A 21,648-nucleotide genomic window follows, 5' to 3' on the forward strand; every position below is an offset into this window, starting at 1 on the left:
TATTTGGGATATCTTTCTGTGCTTTATGACCAAAGGCTGGAAGCAAACTACCTTACCATCCACAGGGACTTGATTAAACATTATAATACATCCATACATAGAATGCTATGCAACTATTAGAATAAGAGCGACTGTAAGAATGGAATAATCACCAAAGGTCCATTGTTGAGAAAAGAGAGTAAAGTGAAGAGCAGTGGCAAAGAGTATGTGACCATCTGTGTAACAACAACAGATAGGAGGGTGCATGATACATATCCCCTTGCACATGCGTGTGGACAATTTCTAGGAATACTGGTTACTCTGGGGAGCCCAGCATGGAGCTGGGAGAAGAGTGGAAAGGAGACTTTGCTACTCTTATTGAGTTGTTTGTTGTTCTGTTTTGTTTTGTTTGAGGGGTTGGCCCTTTCCAAGTATTATTTTTTATTGTGAAATACATCAAGATTGCACGTGACATTTCTTTACCCACTCTACTGTAGATGAACATTTTTGTGTTGTTTCCAGACTCTTGGCTATTGTAGATATTGCTGCTATGAACATTCTTACACATTTCTAATGTATGTGGGTACATTTTTTCTAGGGCACCAGTTCTCAAATGTTTTGGTCTCAAGATGCCTTTTTCACTCTTAAAAATTATGGAGGACCCCAAAGAACTTTTGATTATGTACTAATACTATCTACCGGTATTTATTCTATTAGCCATTAAAGCCAATAACTTTTTAAAATATTTATTTATTCAAAAATCATAACTCATTATATGTTAATGTAAGTTTTATGAAAAATAACTCTATTTTCCAGAATAAAAAAAATTAATGATAAGAGTGATATTGTTTTACAGTATTTTTACAAATCTCTTTAATGACTGACAATAGAAGGCAGTTGAATTCTCTCAATCTACTTCTGCATTCAATCTCTTGACCTAACATTATTTGGGTTTAAAATCCATCCTCACACAAATATGTAGTTGGAAAAGAGAGGCATATATTACAGCCTTTTCAGATAATTGTGAATATTCTTCTTTGATAGTACCCTAAAACTCAACAAGGGGTAATTTTTTAAGATCAACTGCAATTTGGAATCTGAAAATAAACTCTATCACTTTAAAATTCATTGGTCCATCTTGCATCTTGAATGGATCTTTTTGCCCATGCAGGATTTTGTGACATATATTGTCCATTTGGAAAATATGGGTTCACTGAATCAAGCAGACCTTCTGAATGTTGGCATGTTTCATTATATGATATTTTTAAATGATATTCATTATATATATTCACTACTGATATCACCCAAAAAGTTCTTAAGTATTGGGAAGCTGTCAAGCTCCACAGGCAGATACATGTTTTATAAGTTCCCAATTTTCTCTTGAAAACTTGAATTTTATCCTTGGAAACGAATACTATCAGTTGTTTTCCTTGAAGTTACAGGCTCATTTTGTTGATTTTCAAGGAAATATCAACCAAATACTGAAGTCTGAGTAACCATAATGGGTCAGTCCTTCTTTCAGGTAAAAACAGTGCTCCATGAGTAAAGTTCAGCTCACAAGTCAGTCACACCAGTGCTTTTCCACAAGACCACCATCAAAACTCTGTGTGCAGCAGAAGTGCCTATGTCTACAGTCCTCCCTTCGTATCTGTAGGTTCTGCAACTGCAGATTCCACCAGCCTCAGATCAAAAATATTAGAAAAAATTAAGACTCCAGAAAGTTCTAAATAGCAAAACTTGAATTTACTGCTCACCCAAGCAACTACTTACATAGTATTTACATTGTATTAGGTATTATAAGTAATCTAGAGATGATTTAAAGTACACGGGAGGATGTGCACAGGTTTATGCAAATACTACGCCATTTTACATATGGAACTTGAGCATCCTCTGATTTTGGTATCTGAGGGGGAAGGTGGAACCATTCCCACCCCAAAGATACCGAGGGACAACTGCACTCCCATTTTGTCACATAGAACATGAAAAAGACATGTACTCAAGTGTTGAGATTTAATAAAACTGAAAAGTTTTGTGTCCTCAAGGACATTCTTAGTCACACTCACTTTTTTTCTTTTACTGTGAGTGTGTGGTAGTGAAGAACACAATGGCCACTGGTGTCATTTGGTGACTCTGTCTCGATTCAGGCTAAGGTGGCAGCAATTTTACCCATCATTCTATTATGCATTGGTACAAATGTCAACATGGTGAAGGGCAATAATCTATGAATATGAAATTAGGTTTGCCCTTGTGGACCCCCTGAAACGGTCTCAAGGACCCCCAGGAGTCCATGGACAACACTTTGAGATGTTGCTGTAATATATACCTATGAAGGGAATCACTGTGTCCGTCACAGGGTGGGCATATGATTAACCTTACCAGGTGATGCCAGGTGAGGCTGTATCCATTTACACTGCCAGCAGGGAGTTATTCTTGCTCCACAGCCTCACTGACGCTTGGAATTGTCAGGCTTTTTAATTTTTGTCAAACTGTTAAATGGAGCATCTTTTCATGTGTTTTGGACATTCTTGTTTTCTCGTCTATGAAATGCCTGTCCCTGATTTTTGTTCGGTTTTCTATTGGTGATTTGTCTTTTTCTTAAGGATTTTTAAGAGTTTTGTGTGAGTTTTTAACATGTGTACTAGTTGATTATCCCTTGTCAGTTAGATGTACTGCAAATTTTCTTCTCCTAGTTGGTTGCTTTGCTTTTCGTTCTCATTCTTGTGTCTTTTAACGAACAAGTATTCTTAATTTCCTCCTTATAAGCAATTTACCTTTCTGGATTATTTTTGCCTCCATATTTTGAAGCTATGCTATTAGGTGCAGACAAATTTAGACCATGACATATTCTCAATAAATCAAAACTTTTATCTTTATGCAGTTACCCTTTAAACTCTCTTAATGCTTCTTGCCTTGGAGTCCTTTTTTGCCTTAAAGTCTATTTTGTCTAATACTAATATAGCTATGTGATGATAAATATCACATAAATATTTATCACGTGTATTTTTCAATTTTTTTACTTGTATCCTTGGGTTTGGGGTGTACCTCTTGAAAATAGCAGAAGGCTGGATTTTTAAAGTTACAGTGACTGGTCTATATCAGGGTAATTACTGCTCTAGATGGATTTGTTTTTACTGTCTTCTGTTGTACCATGTCTTCTTTACCTCTTGTGCTTTTTTCCTTCTTTCTTTACTTCCTTTGGATTCTCTGGAATTGTAGTACATTCATACAGTGGAATAGCCTACATCAATTTTTAAAATTATGTTTCCAAAGAATATTTTATAGCACATGAAAGGGTTCATGTAGAAAAATGTGGGAATATATATAGAAAATAGAGATAGAAACATACATACACACATACATACATAAATACATATGGTTGGTCTTCATTATTCACCATCTTTATATCCTATAGTCGTTGTGAACACTGAATTAGCAAATACTGAGCCATTACTCCTGGGGAAAACATAGGGTCAGGTTCCTTGCAAGCCTTTCATCACAACATTTTCATCAACCCGTCAATATATAACCTTGATTTATGTGTGTTTCTGTTTAATGAGACCTTATTTAATATATGTTGTTGATTCAATAACATTGAACTCATGGCCAACAGCACTGTGACTCACGTCTGAATGAAGCTTATCTAACACATATTTTTTTCCTTAGGGCACGTCACAACCTTCATGTGCTTAGGAACACAAGACAGCATGGCAGTGCTGTGCTTGGGACCACTTTAAACAGTGAAATCACCAAGAAAAAGTGCCAAAAAAAAAAAAAGACACTAAATAGACTACAAAAAGGGCACTTGTTTACAGTATGGGAGCTGAAACCAGAAGTCAGGGCATCAGCTCAACCTCAGCTGGGAACAACACACAGGTGCATTGGGTGACTCAAATGTTTTGCCACTCTGCACATGTCCACAAATGACCAAGAAGTGACATGAGTGTTATTTGGGGGGTTACAAATGAAATTTTAGGAAGTAGATTCGCAAACACAAAATCTGTGAATAATGAGGATTAATTGCGTGTGTGGGTATATGATATATATATATATCATATTAAGTTACGTCTTTAAGTGTATAGAAAAAAAGACTAGAAGGATACATGTCAAATCATGTATTTTTGGATGGTTTTGAGGTTGTGACATTTCCCAGATTGTCTATAATGATCATGGCTGACTTCAAAAAGTTATTCGTGTTCAAAAAGTTATTGACAAAAAGCCTGAGCATGGTCCTTGTGTCTTTCCTAGCCTTGTTTCAGTGACAAGACTAACAACCTGGAAGCTTACGTGAAATGGTTCAACAGATTGTGCTACCTCGTGGCTACTGAGATCTGCATGGTGCGTAGGAAGCCAGGGCCTGACCTGGCATGGCCAAAGGTGGCCAGGGCTTGAGAGGAGCCTTCTTGGGAGGGAACCAGAAGAGCATCTTGAGCCTGTCTCCAAGCCCAGGGCCAGGCTTGGCACACTCTGGGACACCGGGTGTCACCCGGCTTGCCTGTAGTGATATCTCCCCTCTGGGTAGAGCCTGGCAAACCCCCGTCTTAGCTGCCAGGTCAGTGATGCGGTGGATCCTGGCGTGCCGGTGGATCCTGCTTCTGGTGTGGATCCACCTGCCAGTCACAGAGGGTGTCAGAGAGATGCTTGCTGAGGGAGAGGAGGGCGGGCTCTGCTTCTTCCACCTGTTCCTGGGGCGGACTGGTCTGGCCTGCAGAAAAATTCCATTTGGCTCACTCAGGACTTAGAGGTAGAAATAATCTAACCTTTAAGAAGTGGGAGATTGCACTTTAAAGTCCAGGTCTCTGGCTTCTCCTGGAAAGCAGGAAGACCAGGAAACACTGGGCTGGACATGCTCGCCACCGGGTCTCAGCCCCGCCAAGCCAGACCCTGCCCACCTTCTTGCCTTCCTTATGGCAGTGGAACCCTCTCCCAAGCCCATTCTCCCACTGTCAGGTGAAGCCCAATGTCCCAGGGGAAGATTGGAGGCAGCATATCTGCCAGGGTGGGCTCTCTGGAAGCAGACACTGAGACAGAGCTTGGGGCATAAGGTGTTTATGAGGGGTCTGCGACCGAGAAAGGAGAAGCTCATCTGTGATACCTCAGCCTGAGACAGTGCTTCCTGTCAGAGTGCCCACATCCACCCTAGTAGTTGGCCCTGATCCCCCACCTTGCTCGTCACCATCACCATCCCTGTGTGGGCTGTCCCATGAAAGGGCAGGACCTCAGGCGGGCAGCTCTCGGAAGGGGTTTTGGATGCACAGCTCCTCAGACACTACAGCAAGCTTCTTGGCAGAAGTAAGGACCACTTCTGCAATTATGGGAGGAGGGCAATCTACGTGGAAAGAACACTGTAGGGTTCCTTGGGCCTTGCCTGCTTCTGACACCGCATCACTGGCCTGGCAGCTAAGACGGGGGTTTGCCTGAGTGAAGCCTGGACAGAGCCCACCCCAGAGTCAGGCAGCGCTTCAGCCTGGGAGAGGACACAGTTTGGTTCTGACCCATCAGAGAGATCAAAGTTTCACGCACTCGACTCGAGCTGGGGTTGAAATCACAGTCAGTCGACAGAAAGCATTGGTGGGGCTGCTAGGCGACAGGGCCTCGGGGTCACCGTGGGGCCCCCGCACCCCGTGTGAAGTGGAGAAGTTTGGTGCTGGGAAGAGAGGTGAGGGAGTCATGTTTTCTGCTTCTAGGTGTAGGGGTGCTGGAGCTAGGCCTGAGAGGGCAGGAGGACATGTGGGGGCCCCCAGCACCTCCCATGCTGCAGGTGGCTCCTGTGTGGCAACAGGAGTCCCGCCAGCCCCCATCCGGCCCTCCATGGCAATGAGCTCTGTGCTAGCTCCACCCGGGGTGCACTGAGAGCCTCAGTCCCTGGGCTACTAATTGCTTTGGCATCAAGCATCTCAGCTGTGAAATGGGCTTAAAGAAGATTAATGAGGGATAGGACAGGTAAGCAGGGTGTGTGGTCAGGGCAGGGTGGGGACACCTCATCACTGAGGCTCATATGCCCTGTCCCCAGCCGTCCAAGAAGAAACAGAGGGCCCAGGTGATTGAGTTCTTCACCGACGTAGCCCGTGAGTGCTTCAACATCGGCAACTTCAACTCCCTAATGGCCATCATCTGTGAGTGGGCCGGCCAGGCCTGGAGCCCCCGGTGCAAGTGCTCCCAGAGGGGGTGGAGTGGGCACACCCAGGCAGGTGGGGTGCAAGCCACCTGAGCAGGGGGTGGGTGCAGGCTGGGCCCATGTTCCCCCCACCCCACCCCAAAGGTCCTGGGGAGGTGCCCCTTTTGAGGCAAGCCCAGGGCTTTCAGGGTGCTTGATGAGAGCTTGGCAGTGTGTCCCAGAACCAGGGAAAGCAGGGGCCCAAAGCAGGCCCCTGGTCACAGTATAGGGCCAGTGTGGGACAGGGACTGGGACAGGGGCCCTGCACATACAGAAGCCAGGCCTACCTGTACACAGTGTCCATTAGCACCCACCCACCCTCCATCTGGCAGGCTGAGGCTCCACAAACATCAGCCCTGGTCAGGGTTCAGCCTGAGGGCCTAGGCCAGCTGGGGGCCTCACAGAGGGACTGTGCAGCTCAGAACAGTCCTCCCAGCCTGGCCCTGCCCCCAGCTCAGCCTTCCCTCTTTCAGCTGGCATGAACATGAGCCCTGTCTCAAGACTGAAGAAGACCTGGGCCAAAGTGAAGACAGCCAAGTTTTTCATCCTCGAGGTAAGCAAGGCTGCTGGCTGGGCTGCTGGGTGCCACCAGCCATCCCCAGGACACAGTTGCCCAAATGCCTCCCTATCTCCTTCCAGCACCAGATGGACCCAACAGGGAATTTCTGCAACTATAGAACAGCCCTGCGTGGGGCAGCCCACCGCTCCCTGACCGCCCACAGCAGCCGAGAGAAGGTAGGTCAGAGGCTTGCCCAGCCCTCAGAGCCCCTCCCTGCTCCAGACCACCTAGGCCCAGGTGGGGTGGTGACTTGAAGGTCATCTGGTCCAATCCCCTGCCCTTCTGCAGCATCTATAATAAGAGAGTTGTGTCACCTTGCTCGCATGCCCTCCAGTATAGGGAACTCACCACCTCCCCAAATAGATCAACCCACCCCCCAGCAGCTCTAACTGGTAGCAAGTGCTGCCTTGTGGGGTTGTGTCAGCCACCTGGGGCTGTCCTCTCCAGAGGGCCACACAGAGTAAGGCCGTTCCCTCTTCCAGCCACCAGTCCTTCTGAGCCCCAGGCCCCGCCTCCCTCTCTCCTCCTGAGTCAGCAGCCCCACGCCTGCCCTGCCATGCTGTGGTCTCCAGTTCCCTCCCCTCTTGGGTCCCTTTGTTCTCTGAACAGCTCCATTTGTCAGGGTCCCTCTGTTTCAGATCAAATTGTGGTTCCAAGTACATAGGGTCTTACACCTCCTTATCCTAAAGGCAATACCTTCATTGATGTGGCCTCAGATCACATTTATGTTTTTGGAAATGACTAAACCAAAATCCTGTGGCTTCTTGCCACAGAATTGCATTTTCACAGATCTTGTTCTTATACATTTGCATTTGGAGGGCATTTGGTCATCCTGATCAATTTTGTTTCTCCTCCAAATTCTCCTAGTGGCCTCTGATACAAGAAACCATCCCAGGCCCTGGGATTGCCATGATCCGCCAGCTTAAAACCTGTCACCAGCTTGATGATTAGAGCCGTTGATCTCCATGGGGAGAAAACAGCAAGACTTGCTGTGCCTTTTCAGCCTGGTCTCTTGCAGGAACATTGGTGGAATCAGGGCCCCACCATAGTTTGTGGAAGTTGCTTCCAGCTTACGGGATAATAGAACCAGTTGCTGTTCTTGAAATTCGAAGTGACTCTGTGATTGTATTGGATGCATATGTGGTCGGGTTTGGGGAGCAGGCTGAGATATGCATGCTTGTGTAACCCACCAGGTCTTCCCAGCCTCCTTCCCGCAGAGCACAGATTATACGCAGACCCAGGCCACACTGTTGGCCATGTCCTGTCCAGCTGGCCCTTCCTGTTCAGGCTGTCAGCACTTCAGCAATGCTGGGTCCCGGGGAGCCTGGTGCAGGGGTGCAGCACTCAGCAAGGCATGTCCTCAAGTCCCGGGGCAGGTGAGCCTGTCCCCCAGGAGCCAGGAAGCTGGAAAACCAGGGCAGCAGGGGCACTCTCGCTTCACTGAGCACCCACCGCATGAGGGCCACTTGACCACCATCTCCCAATTTAATTCTGACAACTATTCCATGGGGTAGACTTCAGCATTGCCACTTTCTGCATTAGAAGACTGATTCTCAGAGAGGAGCCCTCACTAGCCAAGTCACTCAGCAAGTAGGCGGCAGAGCCAGGAATCAGACTCTAAGTCTCCCAGTCTTTCCTACCTTCCGTCCTCGGGGCACAGGTACCATGTGGCAGTCACAGGGGTACTGGTTTCTGGCCCAGGAGTTGGACTGTGGGTGGGATGCCTAGAGGAGGCTGCAGCCTTTGGACTGAGGTGTCAGTCACAGCACTGGTGCTCTGCACTGTTTCCCTTCTACCCTGAGAGCAGAGTGAACAAACTGGGACTATGTGCTCCTGCTCTCTGCACCCCTTCTAGCTCTGGGGTGCTGGGACGCTGTGCATTTAGGTCTGGGGCTATAGGTGGGAGACTGACAGAGCTGTGCACTTAGTTTCACTGCATTCTCCTCTACTTTCCAGGGAGTTCTGGACCATGGGCTAGACCCACAGAAGCTCCTTCATGAATGGATGGAAGGTTGGAGGACAGATGGACGGATAGATGGATGGATGGAAGAATGGATGGGAGGAAGGATAGATAGATGGATGGAAGTGTGCAAGGAAGGGAGGAAGGAAAGATAGAAAAATGGAAGGCTGGAGGTTGGAAGGAAGAAAAGAGGGAGGGAGGGTGGGAGGGAAGGAAAGAGGGAGGAAATGAAGTAGGGAAGGAGGGAAAGAAGCTTGCAGATGCTCTCGCAGTCTCCCAGTGCCCCCAGCTGAAACTTTGAGGCCAGGAGGTCACTTTGTGTTTTCTTCCTGCCTATGGCTGGCTCCTGTCTGCCCCTCACTCTCCCCTAGTCTCTGTGACAAAGCACCCTCCACACAGGCTTCTCTGGGTGCCCTCCAGGTTGAGCTGGGTTCTGAGGGAAATGCTCAGGTCCAGAAAACAATGGCCCAGGTTTACAGTCATGTGGACAGACAGAAGTGGTGAAAAATTCTCACACATGGGAAATGCTGCCACCCAGAGGACCACTTCAATGGCCCTGCCACCAGGAAACCTGCACCAGGCCCATGAGGAGCCATCTCTGTCCCCAGAGTCCCACAGCCCTTAATCCCCACCCCTGCCCATCTCAGTGGGTCTCCCCATTCCAACTCAATTCAGCCATCATGCACAAGAACTGGACCAGGGACTCAGCACCAGTGTGGGTGGTGGGAGATGGATTGAGACCACCCTCCCTCTTGGCACAGTGAGGAAGAAGATAGGACAGGGGCTCTGGAGCAGAGTCCTAGCCCTGCATCCACTACTTACTGTTGTGTGAGCTTCTATGAGTTACTTAACCTGTCTGAGTCTCAGCTTCCTCATCTGTGAGGTGGGGTCATAAAAGCCCTATTTCACAGGACAGTGATGAGGATGAAACATGATCTCATGTGTACATACCTCAGCACACTGAAGGACTCAGGCCCACCACCGATGCCCCGGTGACAAGGGCGTAAGTGGAGACACTCTTTGAGAGCACAGCAAGGGACTAAAGCCAGCGTGGGGGAAGCCAAGATGAGGCTTCCTTGTTTTGTAGGTTGTTCCCTTGACTGTCTCCCACTATACTGGGATCAGGAATGAATGTGTGTGACACACTCTCACTGTCCCCCAAGTCCTGGCACCTAGCATAGAGAAGACATGAGCAAATGTTTGTGGAAGTGACATAAATCTAGGGTGACCAGTTCATCCCAGTTTGCCTAGGATTGCCCCAGGTTTAGTATCACAAGTCCTGCATCCCAGGAAACCCCTCAGTTGTGGAAAAACCCTGCTAAACCTGGCTCTGGTCCTGGCCCTGGTGATCACTAGCTGGATGACCTGGTGCCAGGCCCTGCCACTCTATGGACCTTGGTTTCCCCATCTGCCCGACCCAGCTGAGCCATCCATGCTTCTATGCTGTGCCGAGTGGTCAGTGCCTAGGTCCTCACATCAAAGCCCTTGTCAGCTTGGTTGGGGAATGACCTAGGCAGTCCCTGAGCCAGAAGTGTCAGGGCCTGGTGCCCGGGCCTAAGGGTGATGGGCTGGAAGCCGGCACTAGCTGGCCTGGCCACATGTGCCCAGCTCTGGAGCCTAAGGGCAGAGCAGATGTGTTAGTTTCCTGGGCTGACATAACAAAGCACATAAACTAGGTAGCTTAGAACAGCAGAAATGTATTCTCTTACAGTTCTGGAGGCCAGAGGCCAAAATCAAGGTTGGAAGGGCCATGCTCCCTCCAAAGACTCTAGGGGAGGATTCTTCTTTGCCTCTTCCAGCTTCTGATGGCCATAGGCACTCCTTGGCTAGTGGCCGCATCATTCCCATCTCTGTCTCTGTTGTCACATGACTACCTTCCCAGTGTGTGTCCAAATTTCCCTCTTTTTATAAAAATACCAGCCCACCTAATCCATGTGACCTCATCTCCATTTGATTCCATCCATAGCAAAGACCCTATCTCCAAATAAGTTCCCATTCATAGGCACTGGGGGGTTTAGGATATGAACATAACTTTTTTTTTCTTTCTATTTTTGGCTGCATTGGGTCTTCGTTGCTGCACACGGGCTTCCTCTAGTTGTGGCGAGTGGGGGCTACTCGTCGTTGTGGTGCGCGGGCTTCTCTTGTGGTGGAGCACGGGCTCTAGGCCTGTGGGCTTCAGTAGTTGTAGCAGTTGGCTTCAGTAGGCTTCAGCAGTTGTGGCTTGCAGGCTCTAGAGCATAGGCTCAGTAGTTTTGGCACACGGGCTTAGTTGCTCCGTGTCATGTGGGATCTTCCCGGACCAGGGATCAAACCTGTGTCCCCTGCATTGGCAGGCGGATTCTTAACCACTGCACCACCAGGGAAGTCCTTGAACATAACTTTTTGAGGGACACAGTTTAACCCACACACAAGGTAGACCCAGCTGGTTCCCCAAGAGTAGTCTGAGCTGTCACCAGTTGGACTCCTTTCTCTAGGAGTTAGCAGGTATGGAACAAGGAGGGAGAAACAAGACATCTGACAGTGAAACACAGAGACCCCATCCTTCTCATGCTGAGCACATAAGCCTGTCCCTTCAGGAACCAGAGTAGGGATGCTTTCAGCCTTGCCATAGTGCAGCAGCATCAGATCTTTAGCATCAAGAAAGACATAGAATGGCAAATTGTTAAATGTATATTTTTAAAAGAGGCCACAGAATTTCACAGCAGATAATTCACATTCCATTAGCATATTTTTTGATTCATAAAACCAAAACTTAAAAAAAATATTTTTCTATTTCAGTATATTTATTCTTTTCTAAAATTTTTATTTTATATTTAAGTGTGCTCGGCACACTCCATTCCTCCTGGGGCACATGAGTCAGGAGACCTAAGTCTGTGGACCCCTGGACTGTGGGGAGAAGCTCCCATTGGCCTTTCCCAACAGACGATGGGAGAAATGTTCAAAGGCCACTGAAACTATGCATCTTTCACCCAGCCCCAACAGGAAGGGGAATGGCATTGTATACAGTAGGAGCTCAATCAGCACTGCACTGGGGTCTGGTGGGACCTGGAAAGAAATGGTCTGGCCCTAGTTTGTGCCTCCTTTCTTTGTGGTTTCCACATTGCTCCCCATGGTACGTACTACATAGCCTGTGGCCCATGAAGCCCTGAGGCTGGCCAGCCTTGCCCAGGTGGGAAGTCTCTCCCACCTTCTGCATCCTGGTGTTGTATCTGAGGTCCCTGGGGCAGGTGGCTGCTGGCAAGGCTGCCTCTCTCCTAGGCAGCCACTGTGGGGAGGCCAAGTGAGGGCTGATCTGCACCTTCTCCCTTCCAGATCGTCATCCCCTTCTTCAGCCTGCTCATCAAAGACATCTACTTCCTAAACGAAGGCTGTGCCAACCGCCTCCCCAATGGACACGTCAACTTTGAGGTAGGGTCCAGGGGCCTTGGAGGGCCTGCCACCTAAGCAGGCTGATAAAAGCTCCCAGAGCAGGAGTTCTGGCCCTGAATGGTTGGATTAAAGTAGGACTCCAAGGCAGAGTGCAGCAGTTTGCAGCCAACATCAGAGTGGGATTATTGGGGTCTCCCCACATCTCCCATAGGAAGAGACTGAGGCTCATGAAGGCATTGACCCCCACTCTGTGCAGGCCTCGTGTCTAGCACAGGTGAAGTAGCATCATTTTCAGTCCTTAAGGAGCCCCAGGCTAGTAAGAAAGACAGCCCTGCAGACCCACAGTGACAATTGACATGGTGCTGTGACAGGAGCTGCACAGGGCCACAGTTCACGGTCAGGAGAGGCCTTCCAAAGGAGGAGCCCTTAGCAACAGGAGGAAGTGTCAGGCAGAGTGGGAAGGAGACACTGCAGACACTCATCACTGTCAGCTCAAATGTTCCCTCTTCCAGGAAGTTCCCCTTGACCTCACAGGAGGAGAGAGGCCCCTTCTATAGCGGGCTATTATCCCTCAGTCACAGCACCCAAGTCCCCAAGCTCTTTAGAAGCAAGGCCAGGCTGATCCACTCCATGTCTCAACCCCACATACAAGCTTACCCAGCATGTACATCTCGAAGTGGCTGGTGGGCTAGGCATGGGGATGGGGAGGAATGGGGCCCAGGAGCCCCAAGGGCACAGGATGGTGACAGCAGATGGTCACTGAGTCAGACAGAGCATGCCATGAGCAGTGGTACCCCCCAATCCACAGGAAAGAAGGGGCTCTTCTCCTGCGAGAGGGCCAGCCCTACCCTACTGCTTGCCCCACTCAGCCTCCAGCTCCAAGGGACACCAGTCCTGGGCCAGCCCCTCACTCTGTCCAAGTCTCAGTCTCTCCTTCTGTGAAACAGGGCTGCCACCATGACCACACAGAGTGGCTAGGAGGAGTGGACATGCCACATGGCCCGCCAAAGGCTCTGCACGTGTCTCCTGCTGACAGGGCCCACAATGAATGCCTGGGCCCTTTGGCCTGGAGCTGCCTCTGCTGTGGGGCTTCACATGGACACCCCAGCAGACCTTCACATGCTGCCCACAGGTCTGGTTACCCCTAGGGGCCGGCATAGCTGGAGGAAGCCCAGTCCAGCAGGATGCCTGGGCTCTGCATCCCAGGGGGCAGTCCAGGCTGGAGGCGACATGGAAGAGGCTGGGCTTGGGAGAGACTGCAGGGGCCAAGGGGGCCTGGGAGCTCACTCTCCAGTTGGTCCCAACGCACACTCTGTCTCTGTCTCTTGCCTTTCTTGAATTGGTCCTCAGAAGCAAGGCCTGGGTGGAAGGATGGGCGGGGGAGCAGTGAGGGGCAAGAAGACAGGTACTCATGTGGCCCCAGATCCTGGGGCATGGGCAGTGGGGACTGGGGGCAGACACCAAGGCTGATCAAAGAATGCCACAGAGTGGGGTTCTCACCCAGTCACAGCTTTGTATTTAAAATCCTGCTTTAAGTTAGCAGTTTTTAAAATCTTAAATAAATGTACTTAAATTTTACTCAATTAAAATTCTACTTAAATGAATTAAATTTTACTTAAATACATTTATTTAAATGTATTTGCCTCATTCTCTATGTAAACAAAGTTGCTGTAAGTAGGGATATATCTCTTGCCATTAGTTGAGATAACCACAAAAATAAACAGAATGAAACTAAAGTAATAGTCACCTCTAGCTAAATGCACTGCCTGCTGATGGCATAGCCCAAGGCTGCTCTCTCGCCATGACAAGGGGGACAGGTGAACCCTAGGTGCTGGGCATAGCAAATTCTTCAGAGAGAATGAAGAGATGTGACAAACGTCCAGATTTCCTGATGGGTTATTCCATCATTTTTCTGCCCCGTGTCCCACCTTGCCCACCCTAGAGGCAGGCCTCACTGGGGATGATGAGAGACACTGGGCCAGGGCCGGCCCCACTGTCACAGGTGACCTCCAGGCACTCAGGGTGCATCATTTTGTGTCTCTGTGTCCCTGGCAGAAATTTCTGGAGCTGGCCAAGCAAGTAGGAGAGTTCATCACATGGAAACAAGTGGAGTGTCCCTTCGAGCAAGACCCCAGCATCACCCACTACCTGCACACTGCTCCCATCTTCAGCGAGGATGGTAAGGTAGCCCCATGGCCTCCCTGACCCCCAGCCACAGAACCCGCGGGTGATCTCTTGGTCACATCACCATTCAGGGCCCCTGCTCTGAGCAGGGATGCACCACGCCCATGTGTGCTAGGTCTGCAAGGAAGCAGGGAAGTCTGCATCCCCCAACTGAATAGTTGCTACCCCCAGAGCACAGGACAGGGCCCGAGGAGCTGCAGGTTGGGCCCCCAAGGCCAGGCTTCCCCCAGGCACAGTTTGGATGCCATTGGACATTGTAAATCTGAACGACGTCTGACCCTAATTTCCTCATCAGGAAAGTGGGCATGATGATAAAAACAGCCCTTCCAGGGCTCATGTAGGGGTGGCAAAGTACTAGGCTGACCATGGGTCTTTCCACAACTGGTGTGTGCATGCGCATGTTTGTGTGTGTGAGTGCGTACCTGTGTATGTGTGTGTGTTCATGTGTAATACACACCAGCATGAAACGAGGCATCCTTTCTCCAGAGCACTGTTGATGTCTGTCCCCTTAAATAGCCAGTATTTCCATCCGATCATTTGTCAGACACAACAGATTTGCTTATGAATTTTCTAAATGAGCATACTCTTGGAGCTCCCTCCTCCAGAAGAGAAAGTGCTGGAGAAGCAAACAGTCATCTGGCTGAGTTGATGGGCCCTGTGGGGAGCAGAGTGGCCCCATGGTTAGCTGCTCTCTGGATGCAGGATGCCCTGGTACCAACCTGGGAGAACCCTGCTCAGCACACAGGAGGCCTGGCTCCTTGTCATGGCAGGCGTTTTACACAGGGACCCACACCCATGCCCAGGAAAACATTTTCTGCCAAAAATAAAAAATTAGGGGGAAGGACTTTTTAATGACTTGCTTCTGAATTGTTAATACTTTCACTTTTGCCATTTTATTTTTTATATTTTGGAGCCAGTAATTTGGGGGGGTCTCATCCATATCTGGAGTCTCCCCTACCCCACGTACATGAGAAGCTCAGCAGCCTGATGGATAAACCAGCCTGGCTGCTCCCTCCCCAGAAGCTGTGTTACCCTGGGCAGCTTTCTCACCCTCTCTAAGCCTCACCTACTGCATCTATAAAGGGTAGGTAATGAGGTAATGAGAGAAACTACTTCCCAGGGCCATGGTGAGAATTAATTGACATGACACAAGCAAAGCCCACAGGACTGCACTCAATCAATACTAGTTGTATTAGTTTCTTACTGGTGCTGTGGCAAATCACCACAAATTTAGTGCCTCAGAACAACATAAATTTAGCCTCTTATGATTACAGAAGTTAGCAAGTCTGAAATCAGTTCCACTGGGCTAAAATAGAGGTGTTGGCAGAGCTGGTTATTTCTGGAGGCTCTGGTGGGAGAATCCATTTCTTGGCCTTTTATGACTTCTAATGGCTGCCTGAATTCCTTGGCTTGTAGCCCCTTCTTCCATCTTCAAAGTACATTACTCCAGCCTCTGCTTCCATCATCATGTTGCCTTCTGGAGTCGTCTCCCCCTTTCTCTCTTATAAGGACACCTGTGATTGCATTTAGGGCCCACCCAGATAATCTCCTCATCTCCAGATCCTTAACTAAATCACATCTGTGAAGTCCCAAAAGGGCATATTCAGGGGATTAGGACCTAAATATCTCTGGGACCCATTATTCAACGTACTACACTAGTTATTATAATGACTGTTGTCATTACCCAGTGGAACTTGGGCAATAAAATTTGTCAAAGGCACATTAGGAGAGAGGTGGGGAGAGTCTAGAGGCAGGAAGGGCAGAGGTGGGGTGGGGGCATTTCATTCACTCTTTCAGTCAACAATACTTCTAGAGAGTCTGCTGTGTGCCAGTCAGACAGACAGCTATGAATTTGCAAATAAAATCCTGGCCCTTCTGGAATACCCTTAGAGAGAAGCACCTTCCCTTTTGACCTTCTCTTCTTCCTATCCTTCCCTCTACCTCCCCAAAAGAGCTGAGAAATTCAAGAGAAGGGACCTAAGATGTATTGGGCCCCAAATGGGATGGTAAAAGCCTCTGACAAAAGCCTGGCCCTGCCCTCAGCTCCATCAGACCTCCCCTGACAGGGCATGCTGGCAATCCAGTCAGTCTCAGGCTCCCTGAAACAAGTGAAAATACAGAAAATCTCAGCAGAGAAACAGGAGATATAAGGAAGAACCAAATGGAAATTTTAGAACTGAAAAGTGCAATAACTAAAATAATAACTGAACGGATATGTTCAACAGCATAATGGAGAAGACAGAGGAAAGAATCAGTAAGCTGGAAGATAAAACAATAGAAATTTTACAATCTGAACAACAGAGAAAAATATAGACTATACCAGAGCCCCAGGGACCAGTGGGACTATAACAAAAGATCTAACACTCATGTCGTCAGAGTCTGGGAAGGAGAGGACAAATTGGGTATGGTTGAAGAGTACTTAAAGAAGTAATGCCTGGAAATTTCCCAAATGTGGAAAAGACATAAACTTACAGATTCAAGGAGCTGAGTGAATCCCAAACAGGATAAACCCAAAGAAAACCATACCAAGACTCATCATAGTCAAACTTCTGGCAACTAAAGAAAAAGAAACAAATCTTGAAAGCACTGAGAGAGAAATGATACTTTACCTATAGGAGAAAAACAATTCAAATGACATCAGGTTCCCCATCAGAAACCATAGCCAGAGGCAGTGGCACATTTTTCAAGTGCTGAAAGAAAACAACTGCCAACCCATAATTCTATATCCAGTGAAAATATCCTTTAGGAATTTACTGTAGATAAGTCAAAATGGAATTCTAAAAACTGTTCAGGTAACCCACAGAAAGAGAAGAAAAACAAAACACAGAACAAATAGAAAATAATAAATAAATAGGCAGACTTAAGCTCTAACATATCAATACTTATATTGAATGTAAGTGGTCCAAATACAACAAGTAAAAGACGGAGGCTGGCAGAATAAATTAAAAATGTGACCCAACTATATGCTGCCTACATGAAACTCATTTCAAATATAACGATGTAGACAGGTTAAAAAGTAAAAGGATGGGGACACATTAATCAAAAGAAAGCAGAAATGGCAATAATAATATCAGATAAAGTATACTTCAGAGGAAAGAAAATTTCCAGAGGCAGAGAGGGACATTATGTAATGACAAAATTGTCAGTCTCCCAAGAAGATATAGCAATCCTAAATGTGTATCTACCAAACAACAGAGTTGCAATATTTATGAAGCAAAACCCAATAGAACTGAAAGGAGAAATAAATAGATCCACAATTATAGTTTGGAGATTTCAACACCCTCTCTTAACAATTAATATAACAACTAGACAGAAAATCAGCAAAGACATAGCAGAACTCACCAATACCATCAAACAATAGGATCTAATAGACATTTATAGAACATTCCATACAACTACAGCAGAATACACATTTTTTTCATTTGCCCACGAACATATACCAAGATAGACCATATCCTAAGTGCAACAAATTAAAGTAATTGAAATCATACAGCATGTGTTCACAGCATGTGATCACAGTGGAATCAAGCTAGAAATCAATAACATAAGATAACTGGAAAATGTCCAAACACTTATAATCTAAACAACACAATTCTAAATAATCCATGAGTTAAGAAGTCTCAAGGAAATTTTTTTTTAAATTGAACTAAATGAAAGTGCTATCAAAATTTGCAGGGTGCAGCTAAAGCAGGGATGAGACGGAATTTTACAGCATGTAATGCATACATTAGAAAAAAAAGGAAACACCTCAAATCAATCATCTAAGTTCCCACCCCCAGAACCTAGAAAAAGAGGAGCAAAATAAACCAAAAGTCAGCAGAAGGAAGGAAATAAGAGCACAAGAGAGCAGAAATCAATGAAACAGAAAACAGAACAATTTTTAAAAGTTAATTGAAGAGCTGGTTCTTTGAAAAGCACAATAAAATTTCCATCCTCTAGCAAAGAACTTCTTGACAAAGAAAAAGAGAGAGAAGACAGATACTGCCAGTATCAGAAATGAAACAGGGTATCACTACAGACTCTGCCAACATCAAAAGACTTGTAAGAAAATACTATGAACAACTCTATGCATGTAAATTTAACAATTTAGATGAAATGGACCAATTCTTCAAAAAACACAAACTGCCACAACTCAACATAAAATAGATAATTTGAATAGCCCTATAGCTAATAGGGAAATTGAATTTTTCATTTAAAAACATGCCAAAATGAAATGTCTGAGCCCAGATAGTTACACTAGAGAATTCTACCAAATATTTAATGAAGTAACACCAACTCTGCACAATCTCCTTCAGAAAAAAGAAGAGGAGGGAACTTCCCAGTTTATTTTATGATATCATTATCATGATATCAAAACTGGACAAAGACAGTACAGATAATACACTCTACCCAGATAATCCCTCATGAATATAGATGCAAAAAATCCTTAAGAAAATATTAGCAAGTATAATATTAGCAAGTATAATTCAGCAAAATATAAAGATAATCATATATCATGACCGAGTGGCCTTACTCCAGAAATGCAAGGCTATTCAATATTTGAAAATCAGCCAATATAATCCACCATATTAACAGGCCAAAGAACAAAAAAAAAAACTAGATTGTGTCAATCAGTGGAGAAAAAGCATTTGACAAATTTCAACACCCGTGCATGGTAAAAACTCTCAGAAAAATAAGAATAGAAGGGAATTTACCAACTTGATAAATTGCATCTACAAAAACCCTTCAGCTAACATCGTATTTAATGGTGAAAGATGGAATGCTTTCCCACTAAGATTGGTAACAACTCAAGGATGTCTACTCTCACAACTCTTATTCAACATTGGTGGAAGACCTAGTCAGTGCAATAAGGCAAGAAAAGGAATAAAAGACATACATATCAGAAAGGAATTAACACTGCCCCTATTTGCAGAAGATGTAAAAAATCCCAAGCGATCCATAAAAACTCCTAGAACAAAATGAGTTCAGCAAGCATCACAGAATACAAAATAAACAAGCAAAAATCATTTTATTTCCATGTACTCACAATGAATGAGTTCACTGAAATTAAATATACAATATCATTTACAATCAATCAAAAAAGAAATGCTTAGGTATAAATCTAACACAACATGTATAGAATTTGTATGCTAAAAACTACACAATGCTGATGAAAGAAATCAAAGAAGATCTAAATAAATGGAGAGACATGAATTCATAAATTGGAAGACTCCAACATAGCAAAGATATCAGTTCTCCTTTCCAAATTTCAGGACAGATTTAATGCAATTCCAGGAAGATTTTTTATAGATACAGACAAGATTATTCTAAAGTTTATATGAAAATGCAAAGGAACTAAAATAGCTGAAACAATTTTGAAAAAGAAGAATGAAACAGGAGGAATCACTCTACCCAATATTAAGGCCAATATAGCTTGAATACCTACAGTGCTTGCAGGACAGACACATAGATCAATGTAACAGAATAGAGGACCCATAAAGAGACCCACAGTGATTCTTGACAAAGATGCAAAAGCAATTCAGTGGAGGAAAGATAGTCTTTGCAACAAATGGTGCAGGTGCATTTGGACATCCATAGGGCAAAAAATGAACTTCAACCTAAGTCTCACACTTTATGCAAAAATTAAATCAAAATGGATCACAGGCTTGAATGTAAAATGTAAAACTATAAAACTTTTAGAAAAAAAAAAAGCAAGAGAAAATCTTCAGGATGTAGAACCAGACAAAGAGTTTCTTATAAAACTAAGTATGCAACTACTATGTGACTCAGCAATTACACTCTTGGGCATATATTTATTCCAGAGAAATGAATTTACAAGTTTGCACAAAAACTCATACACCAATGTTTACAGAAGCTTAATTTGTCACAGCCAAACACTGGAAACCATACAGATGTCCTTCAGTGGGTGAATGGTTAAACAAAGTATGGTATGGAATACTATTCAGCAACAAAATGGAATGAACCACACTGATACACACTACAGCATGGATGAATCTCTAGAGAATTACAGTGTGAAAAGAGTCAATCCCAAAAGGTTACATACTGTGTGATTCCATTTATATCACATTCTTGAAATGACAAAATATAGACACAGGGAACAGATTAGTAGTGGCCAGGGGTTAAGAGAGGTGTGGGGATGGGAGGGAAGTGTGTGTGGCTATAAAAGGGTAGCATGAGGGATCCTTGTGGTGATGGAATGTTCTATATCTTGACTGTGTCGGCGCCAAAATCCTGGTGATGATCCTGTCCTATAGTCTAGCAAGTGGTTACCATTGGGGGAAACTGGGTAAAAGATACACGGATCTCCCTGTATTATTTCTTACAACTGCTTGTGAATCTACAGTTACCTCCCAACAACAATTTAATTTAAAAACAAAAAGCAGGTGAGACTCTGGGTGTAGAAGAGGTTATTGTCATGGCTCATAAATGCATAATATCACTTCATTTTCTGACTAGGTCTTTATTTGGCTTCTTATGAAAGTGAGAGTCCAGAGAACCAAACAGAAAAAGAGAGGTGGAAATCTCTAAGGTGAGTCTCTGTGCCAAGACAAGTGTGGGAGGCAGGTGGAGGGAGCAGGTGGGGCGCTTGGGGCCGAGACAGAGTGGAGGGGCTTCATCTACACTCGGTTGTCAGCCTCCTGGGAGCCCCTCCGTGGGGAGGGGGCAGGTCAGACCAGGGTCTTAGAGGTGGAGGAGGAACTTAAGCCTGGGGTAGGGAGAAGAGGCTGGAACCACGATCCCCCACGACTGGAGGCTGCCCCGTGGGCAGTTGAGATGTGTGCCCCAGGGCCTGGAACCCCAGTCCATGCTCTTATGCCAGAAAGTGAGACACACACCACCTCCTGCTTGTTCGGCCTGTTAACACAGCCGAGCGGAGGTTGGAAATGATGTGCAGCGGCGGGCTCTAAGGACTGAGCCAAGAGGATTGCACGTGCCCCTGTGGGGTGGGGGGCTGGACGGGAGTATAACCACGGGCCGGGCCAGCAGGCTCTCACCACCCTCGCTCGGCATGTTTAAATCTGCAGGTCTTCTATTCTGGGGAAGACGTGAAAAGCACTGAGCTGGAGGAGGAGGAGAGGGGGGAGGAGGAGAGGAAGCCAGCAGAAGCCTTCTGCCGCCCTGCCCGAGCCAGCCCAGTGGGAGGAGGAGGCATTGGTGCCTCGCTGCTTTGCAAACTGTGACCCTGTGGCCTGGTGCCCATCACAGTGACCACACAGCACAGGAGATCTTTCTCCACCTTTTGTGGAACCTCAGCCCTGGAAGGGCCCAGAGCCTCCAAACACAGGGGTGGCACGTGCCTCAGGGGCCCTACCTTCAGGACAGTGATGCTCACATTGTTGGTCAGTCTGTCCTCAGCGATGACCCAAGGGTTTGGGTGACTGCAGTGTTGCTCTCAGTGGGTGACTCGTGCCATGGAGACAGACACCCGGTCCATCTCCAGAT

General features: G+C 46.3%; 1 protein-coding gene across 2 annotated transcripts in view; it reads left to right on the top strand.

The window, feature by feature from the left end:
* The window catches only part of RASGEF1C (RasGEF domain family member 1C), a 32,207-nt gene extending 10,952 nt beyond the window's left edge, over positions 1-21,255 (top strand). For both annotated transcript variants that reach the window (XM_024765005.1, XM_024765016.1), the window contains 8 exons: positions 4,225-4,314; positions 5,990-6,092; positions 6,607-6,686; positions 6,773-6,868; positions 11,965-12,060; positions 14,077-14,200; positions 20,662-20,734; positions 21,231-21,255. In XM_024765005.1, the coding sequence (XP_024620773.1) occupies positions 4,225-4,314; positions 5,990-6,092; positions 6,607-6,686; positions 6,773-6,868; positions 11,965-12,060; positions 14,077-14,200; positions 20,662-20,734; positions 21,231-21,255 (687 nt within the window). The remainder of the gene's footprint in view (positions 1-4,224; positions 4,315-5,989; positions 6,093-6,606; positions 6,687-6,772; positions 6,869-11,964; positions 12,061-14,076; positions 14,201-20,661; positions 20,735-21,230) is intronic.
* The last annotated feature ends 393 nt before the right edge of the window (positions 21,256-21,648 follow it).

This window comes from Neophocaena asiaeorientalis, unplaced genomic scaffold, assembly GCF_003031525.2.
Source record: "Neophocaena asiaeorientalis asiaeorientalis breed wild unplaced genomic scaffold, Neophocaena_asiaeorientalis_V1.1 scaffold241, whole genome shotgun sequence".
Taxonomy (NCBI): Eukaryota; Metazoa; Chordata; class Mammalia; order Artiodactyla; family Phocoenidae; genus Neophocaena; species Neophocaena asiaeorientalis.